The sequence below is a fragment of the Chaetura pelagica genome, unplaced genomic scaffold, assembly GCF_000747805.2.
Source record: "Chaetura pelagica isolate M959 unplaced genomic scaffold, ChaPel_1.0 scaffold76, whole genome shotgun sequence".
NCBI classification, from domain to species: Eukaryota; Metazoa; Chordata; class Aves; order Apodiformes; family Apodidae; genus Chaetura; species Chaetura pelagica.
In genome coordinates, this window is record NW_009970723.1 from 13719304 (window position 1) to 13728479 (window position 9176).

The 9176-nt window shown below is 45.4% G+C and overlaps 1 protein-coding gene across 1 annotated transcript; it reads right to left on the reverse strand.

Annotated features, from left to right (window-relative positions):
• Positions 1–6725: 6725 nt before the first annotated feature.
• On the reverse strand, positions 6726–7935 carry TMEM74 (transmembrane protein 74). The gene has a single exon (XM_010006476.1). It carries the CDS (start codon positions 7933–7935, stop codon positions 6976–6978), a length of 960 nt encoding a protein of 319 aa, XP_010004778.1. The 3' UTR covers positions 6726–6975.
• Positions 7936–9176: the final 1241 nt, after the last annotated feature.

Here is a 9176-nt window from a genome sequence, read left to right on the forward strand (position 1 = left end):
ATTACATGAAAGCAAAAGATCATACATAGAAACGAAGAATAGTCAGGCACTTTTTACTACTCTGCCTTTCAGTGAATATATTTTTGTTCCCAAATTGGATATATTATCAAGTAGACATTCATTTCATGAACAGTTAATCCTTGAGAAAAGCAATACCAAAATGTCAAGAAAGCTACTTGATTTTATTTACGTTCTAGCACAGTTACTCGGGTTAGTTTTTTAGAAGCTGTTTCATATTAGAGTTGAACTGAATTTATTTTAAGCTATAAAGAGACAAAAGACAATCTCCTATAGATGGATATACTGCAGTTGGAGAATAGTGATTAAAGGACTTTATTTACATTTCTAGCTGATAAACATCTTTTAGCTACATCTAATGGGAAGAATTGATTTTTTTCCTCTATGAAAGGAACTTAATCAATTTTGCTTCTGGAAATGTTTTATTCAACAATAGCTAAATTTCCCTGTGTACACATCTGTCAAAGCAGAGACCACTGTTGGAAAAGATAAGCCATTAAAGCTGATATAAAGATATCTGGTTTATCAATTCAACAGAAACCTATTGACTTTTGAAACCTTAAAAAAATAATCTTACTATAATACAAATGCCTTAAATGTGCAAAACTTTCCACAAATTCCACTAGATATTAGCAAAAATTAGTTTGAGTTGACTTTGCTAGGATTTAAAAAAAAATATTTTGTGCTTGAAGTCAAATTTTAACGGTATTCCTCAGGAAAAAAAAAAAAAAAGTTGCCATCCCTTCAGATTAGTTCCAGGGGTCCTATAATAATTAAACTCTTTCTGTACTGTGGGACTGTGACTTAAGAGGCCTTGATTTCTGTGCTCAGGTCTCTACCTGGCACTCTGGGCAAATGAGGTGAATCATTTAATCTGTAAAATTGGGGCACTATATGCTCTATACAGAACTTTGATATCTACATGTAGGAGGCTTTTTGAAAACATCATGTATCATGCCAATCAGTTTCTCAATGCAGATGGAAGAACTTTCAGTGCTGGTCTGTGGATTATACACTAGGTGCAGGTGAATAAAAAATGTTAGATTGCAATGCTCATAACAGCCACCAAATGCCTGTAAAGTGCAACTCAGATAATGATAATACCTCCATATTTTTACCATATATAAAGGTGGACAAATCTGCACATAAATGAGCAGAAAACTAATCACAATTCTTGAATACAGTAGGTCTGCAGAGGAATTTTAACTGTGGATTTGTGTTGAAAATCTAATAATAATGTGCATTATTTGGCTGAGTTTCTACAATGAACACTGCATTTAGGTTTACACAAACAAATATTAACCAAGTTCGTTTCAAAGAAGAGGTTCTTATCTTGTCTAGTTTTATACACTTACAACAGCCACAATTTAATTTTAACTGATAAGAAAAGCAGAGAAGCCTCACCTCCCTGCAGCCTACAGGACTCTTGGCCTTGTCAGAGCTTATAAATACGGGGGAAAAAAGTCCTTGTGAATATAGGACATGACAATGGATGCTTCCAAAATTAAAATGATAAGATGAAGAAGAATCCCGTAAAAAAGAGGGTTTGCTTTCAGTTAGAAAGCCTCCCAGATCTTTAAGCTGATGGATTGTCATATCTATAAATGCATCTACTCTCTTAACCTCTTACTAACCATCGTTTGCACACCATAGGCTATAACTGGTACCAGTGCAGCATTACTGCAGCCAATTCCATCACCTTGGGGACACATGTACTACTGCTACAGCCGTAAAGCCTGAAACCTGAAGTGCGAATCAGGGCTCTGTTTTACCTGATACTGTGGAAATCGGCAATAAGAGCAACCAACCCCTGCCCAGCCTGGACCCGCACCCACCACAGCACTCCCACCCACATTTTGATTCACATGACTGTGGAAAGGAAAGGTCTGATCCTGTCATGAAAAATGACATTACAAGGCATAAACCTGCATGCCATGCCTTTGTATCACATCTGGGGGGATGCAGGGGTTGTCAGAGGTGGCAAAGGTGCTTAACTGACAGGCACTGGGGATCTGGCAGGAACAAAGAACGCAAGCCAGGAGCAAACCATGGCTCCCTGGAGGACCTGCTCAGCTGCTGGCACTGGTACCTGCTGGCCCCACACCAGCACGCCCCTGTCACGGACCCACTCTGGTGCAGTCACAGCATGCTGTGCCTCTTCTAGAAAAGGGAGGTGGAGCCACCACGGAGGTGGCCATGCCAAGCCCACAGCCCTCTGGGAGCACTGCTCCTGCCTCTCCCTGTGTCAGATGCTGTCACCAGCGATTTCTGGGGACCTTGCACACAGCTGTCATCACCACAACTGGTGCTGGGCCTGGCATCAGCTGCTGTCCTGCCCTGGCCATAGCCAAGTCAGGTTGGGGTGAGGACGTGGTACTGAAGTGATGATGTGCACGGTTATGGTGGACGGGGTGCAACACCCACCTACTGCCGCAGCACCCTCCTGGCTGCCTGATCGCACAGCCCAGTCTGGTCCCACTCTCCTTTTCTCCTCACTTCTTTGGTTATACAGAGTTAGGTGGGACACTGGCACTGCAGTTTAAAGACTCCATTGTCAGGGAATGGGAAGGACCTGCCAGCAGGGACAGAGTTGCTGGGTGAGCCTGGGATAAGCTCGATGTGCCAGCATAGCCAGATCTGGAGTCATCTCGTGTCAGGCAGCCCTGCTCCCCACCAGGATCCTGCCATGGCTCCCGGTGGCTGGGGACAAGGGGTTGTACTGATGGCATGGAGGGTGAGAGCCAGGCACTGCAAGTGGCCATTCAGCAAGGAGCAAAGAGTACTATAACGACAGCACTCAGCTTTATACACTTTTATTTTTCAATCTGTACAGAATGCTGTTACGATTATAATAAGGCATCAAATGCACTACTGAAAAGCTCATGATGGACTATCACATTTTGCCCTGTCATGGGTCAAAAAGGAAGATTTACAAGACTAAACCAGTTGCTTTCCCAGTCAGTAAACCCTATGTTCATCACAGACAGATTTTTTTAAATAATTACAAAGAGTAAAAAACTGTAAACATAGCAAAATCAGCAACAACCCAGAGTAGCTTCCTAGGCGAGAGTCTCAGTCATTTCAGCTTCGGGCTGGCAGGGAGAAGGCAGGGACGGCTGTGCCTGGCGATGGGCCTCGTTTGGTGGGAGTCCCCAGCAACTGCCAGGCAATTCCCAAAGGGCCAGCCTGGGCCACAGAATTCTAACTGAGGAAAAGAAATGGAGACAAGGGGTCACCAGGGAGCTGTTTGCACAGCGGGGAGCCAGCCCGGGGCTGCCCCTCCGGCCCCACAGGCAGGAAGGCAGAGGCCAGGGCAGGGCCCGGCCTGCAGGTGTGTTGTGAGGTAGAAGGTGGTAAAGTGTCACCTTTCACTGTGAGGGTCGGTCAGAAATAAACTGACTGACAGCACAAATCCTGGTATGTTTGCAGGGTACTCCAGGGCACACCTAAAACCCACCTGGTATTCCCCAAAATTTAGATCCCCAAAGAATAAAACCCTCCAGTGATCCATGTGACAACTTTAGCCCAGGCAATGGAATAAAACCCCCAATAATTCTCCTCATACTTGTACCCTGAATGTATTCAAATTTTGAGCAGGAGAAATCAAATTGCAGGGGTGCACAAGAGGGCAATTAATCTCCCATGGCATCAGCCTTTGGTACCACCTGTGCGAGGTGAGTGATGTGAGGTGCTCTCGTGCCACTCACTTTGAGCAGCAGGTTAATACTTTCATTACCCACCACCAGCCACCCAACAGCAGGTGTTTTGGTCTCTGTCGCACTGCACAGCATGAGAACCTGAGCGTCCAGAGATTTTATATTGTACCACCAAGCCACAGTCCTGTAACTTGTAAAGGTATCTGGGGTGATCAGAGAGATCCTGTCCTGAGAGTTTTTATCTGCTAAACTCCTGCACTCTGCAGGTCTTCCTTTGCCTCTTTTGTAGCTCACACTAACACCAAAATAAAGAAAATGGATTAGTACTGTTACTTAACTTTTCTCACTCCTCACACTTCTGCAGTGTATATTTAGATTATCAGGTTGACTTCTGTTTCCTTAAAACCCTCATGGAAAATTTGAGGGTACGTTTAAGTATTGCAGGCTCATGATCTATGAAAGGCATTTTACAAAGTGTCAGAAAACTCACTCAGTAATAACATACTGACAGTTAGGGGAACGTTTCCTTTTCTACTGCTAATAATTAGCATTAAGGCATGCCATGGTTCCTACAAGAAATCCATGATCCTTACAGCTTTGGCTGCCATCTTTCTGCAATAATAGAATGTTCTCCAATTTTATGCATTAAAAACCAAAACCAATGGCTCTCAAAACCTCCAGATACAGTTTTGGAGCCTCTGCTGTGTAGGTGAGTTGAGTGATTATTGAGGGGGTGAAAGGGTTTCCACTCCCTGTGAAGTCTGTCTCCTGCCCCACACCATCTTGCTGCCACCCCTGCTCAGCATTATGTGCTCTCTTGATTGGCATGGCTTTCCCTGGACTCTGAAGGTCAAGACCAACCCCTTCCTGTCGTCAGGACAGGGTGGGAGGCAGCACTGTCCCACCACCTCACCTCACGTGTGGCAGGCTCTGCAGGCAGTGTCCTTGTACACACCAGCAGGCAAAGGCCAGCTAAGTAGGAACCTTCCTCTCTCTGTCCTGCTTCTCAGGCCATTTTGTTCCTCACTCTCTCTGATCACAACAGGCTGAAGGCTTCTCTTCACATCTGGAAGCTATTCCATTTATTTACCCTAGAAATTCCATCCTGAATCCCTGATGACACATCCAGAGTGATGTAAGCTCTCCAAAGATGACTGGGGAGATGCTGGCCACTGTTGAGTTCCTGCCTGCAAACGCACTCTGTATCATGACATAAACTGGCAAAATGATCTAGGCAGCAGCACTGCCCAATAAGGCTGCTCTTTTAATTGCCAAATAACACTGAACTAAAGCAGCAGATAGCTGATAGCTGAAGCAGCACCCCTTCAGCTGGGCCAGTATTAAAGTCTGGGGACCATATCACAGTATTTACAGTGACCAAAGGCATGAACCTGGAGCTGCACAGGTCCTCTTGCCCTCATTGAAGGCACACACACCAGCACCTCTGGCAAGCAAGCACAAGGAACTGAACCAGGTGAGTGCCAGACACAGGTGCATGTGTATCCTGACATGAGCAGCCAGAGAAGAGGGAATGAGGAACCAGATGGGAAAATAGCATTCAGTATCACCAAAAGAGGACCCCATATTGCCCTTGGCTATTTGTTATTCTGAACCTTGTGCTGCCACATATTCCTGGGTAAGGGGGACATAAAGGATATCTCCTCCCCCTTCACAAAAAAACTCTTCCCAGATATGTCACAACAGGGGAAAAAGTACAATCTAAAAAATATTTTATATTGCTGATATTTGAGACTTAAGTCACAACTGACAAGGCTGTGACTGTGAATCACATGGTTCTACCAAGACTCAGCAGACAGGGTCTATACAGACAGATCTCTTCATTCATGTTGGCTTTGGCAGGGACACATACATATATATATTAATATACATACATATGTTAACAGGACATATATATATATTAACCAGTGTTCAGTAAGAACTGACAGCAGCACTGTCAGAAAACCAATCTTTGTTGGTTTTCCCAGCACTGCAAGAACACAGTTTTAATGTTCCACAGAATCTGGTTGATAATAAGGTAAATAGCATCACTGGTACAGGTTTTTGGCTACTGTGCCATAGAACTGTGGTTAATAACATGTACCCTTCATCATCGCCTACGTTAAATGAGTATTGGGTCAGCCAGTCCAACTGTATGATATTTAACCTTTATATTTCCTGACAATTTATTTTTTACAAATAAATTGGTTTCCATTGAATGAGCCCCAGGAAGCTCTTTCCTGACCCTTCCTTACTGGCTATGAGAAGGCTGACAGCCGAGTGACATAAAACCAAATTTTCAAAAGGCCTAGTAAGATGCAGACAGCCCCAGTGTAAGCAAAGGTCTACAGCTGAGCTTGAATTTCTTCTGGCATCTGTACTGAAGGAGAAGTGTTCAGTTTCAGCATCCCTATGCTTTTTTACTCTTTGGGTCTTTTGAGACTTCAGGAAGAGGTCAGTTAATTCGAGTTATGGCAGTTTTCACACAAAGACATCTGTCCACCAGGAACTAAACTTCTTTTATATGGGCCACTATAGCTATCAGAAGTTAATGCCTATCAATCATTGCTAATCTGAACTGAAATGGAGCCACTGACCTCAAGCTGAAAGAGCCTTTTGTCTCCTACCAATACCATGGGCCATATGGTTCCCTGCCCTTTGCCTCTTATTTTATATTTTAAATGATCATCACTAATTGTACAATTGTTTGCAAATATAGGAGATTTGTGGCAAGTCATGACCAAGTGGTGTTCTTTTTTCCCCAGCTCTCAATCAATACAAGAGAAGGGATCAGCTTAAAATTGAAGGATAAAAATGCATCTCTCTTAATTAAATATTAGCCCTGCTATTTGATTATTGGTCCTGCTTCTTAACAGTCCATTAATAATCCTGCAGGCTCCAATAATTAACAGCCTCCAAAGTGTCAAGGTCATTTCTTCTTCTATATGGGAGTAATAAGAAAATTATATAGGCAAGACACCAATGGAATGTTTTATATTAGGATAAAGGACTATCTGAGGAACCTACTTATCACAAATCTCTTTTTATTGTCTCTTTTTTTTCATTATTTTATATCAGTTGCATTCAGTAGTTTCCATTATTTTATATCAGTTACATTTTCTCTGGCACATTTTCCCTTTACAACAAGTGCTCATATACTGCAAACATTCGATTACAGAGCTTAAGAAAAAAACCACTCTTGTCAGACAAAAAAACTGCATCACCAGATATCTTTAGCTGCATCTGTTTTCGTTAATGAAACATATTTTCCTGTAGAAATGCTGCCTTAAAAATCATGACCACGCTAATTATCTACAGCAAGCACATCTTCCTCAACTAATGACAGCTCGAGTATATTATCATTTGCACCAGACTTCATTCTGAAATTGAAAGACCCATAGAGCTTTGCAGACTCCTTGGAGGATGCAAACCTGCTCCTCCGGTACAGCTCCCCTTTCCACATGGACATCATCAGCAGGCTGGAGAGCACCACTCCCCCCAGGGTTAAGAGACACAGCCCAGCGATAACGCAGCGGTCCAAGTGAGCCCCGATCCGAGCGCTCTCATTCTCCAGCCTCTCCATCTCCCGGGCAGCCACGGTGTTAGGATCCACAGTCACATCTCTGGGTACTACATAGGAAATGATCACCAGCAAAATGCCACTAACCAAGAATAAAATGGCACTAATGAACCCATAATCCACAGACTTCCCGGCCGCCGCTTCTGAGGCGGGATCATCCTCTTCAGAGACCAGGGAAGGGGAATCATGCACCCACTCGGGCGGCAGGTCCCTGCAGGAACATTGCTGCAGAGGGCCATCATGGCAGTGGTTGTCCGTAGGACTCAGGGCACTTCTTGCATGCTCCAAGTTTACATTTTCATCCACGCAGGTGAATGAGGTCTCGAGTTCCTGGGCACAACAGCAGGCTTTCTTCTTCCCTCCATCTTCTTCCCCAGGCAAGTGCTCGGGCAGGTGGCAGGGCTGGGAAGTGTCGGGGGGTGTGGGGTGTTCCTGGGGTGAGGTGCCCCAGGTGGAGGGCTGGGGTGCTGAGGGTGGCTCAGCCACAGGGCCCCTCTGCAAGGGCTTGCAATGCCTGTCACAGTGAGGCGCTGCCACGGCAGCAGCTGCTCTGGGGTCCACCTCACTCCCCTCACCCTGCTGCTGCTGCTCGTAGGTTGGGGAGGGCAGGTTCCAGCCAGCAGCAGTGCCCAGGGACACCTGCCTGCTCTCCTCAGCCAGGTAGAGCAGCTCCATGCAAGCCATTAACCTCGTCCCGGCAAGCCCTGACTCCTGGGCTACCACATCCTTCAGCAAACGCTGCCCCTGACCCGCTGAAGAGGCTTCACAGTACCAGAGCTGCTGTATCTCAAAAATCTTCTACTCTTTCACCAGCATTTTGCTAGGGATGTGCCTTGTGTCAGCTGTTAAACGATTAAACAAATCCTCTCTGACATTAATTTCTTTTTGGTCTGCAAAGGAAATAGCAGAGGGGAAAAAATAACAAGAAAACCAAAGGCGACAACTTCATGATGATACATTAATAAACCAAAGAGAAGATAACACAAATGTGATACATCAGTCTTCCTCTCAACCGTTCGAGGGGAGATGGCAAACAGATTCCTTTAACTATGCATTTAAAACTGCAATCCTCTTGCAGATCCAAAATCTATTAGGGAATCTAATCAACCTTTGACACTAATATCCAATTAAGGCAGCAAATCATCTACAGAGCACAGGATAACCGGAGTAACTGTGTAAAATGTCAGAAAAAAGGGACACTCAGTCGTTTAGAAGCAAATTACTCCCCCCCACCCCCCTTCAAATATAGAATTTAAACTCAGATTCTCAGACTAATTAGAAAGAAACACGCAAATCCCATGTAGCTCAATAATCCAGGATCTGTATTCTCTGGTGGAAATCTGATAATCCTATGGGAAAAGCAGTGCTTTCCTATAGTAGATCTCCAGTTTGATTAAGAGCTTTCAGAACGAAATTATGCCTCTAAGACTGATGACTCAAGGACGGATATTACTTCTCATCTACAATTAATTCGTTATTAGCCCCTTCTTCCGCGCCCCATCCCTCCCCCCTCCCGAGGCCGAATGCCCGGTGCCATTAGGAAAAGCCTGCAGCCCAATAACTGTGTTGCATGCGTAGAAAACATGTGTACCTATAGCATATACGTGATCGATAGCGGACGCTGCTCACTCACGCTCTTCTCGGGACTCAGCGGGAACCGGCCGGGCTGGGAAACGCGATCCCCGCCGGCGCGGGGAGCAGCTGGATCCGCACGCAACTGAGTGACCCGGGTGCTACAGAGGTTACAGGCGCGCAGACACGCACCGACCCACACGCACACCCCGGCAGGCAGGAGCACGCCCACGCCCACGCCTCGCGGAGTCTCACCTGCCCAGCAGGGCGGCTGCCCGCCCGCCCCCCGCGCTGCCCGCCCCGCACATCCACCTACCTCCTATGCTCCGATTTACACCCATTACCCCCTGACC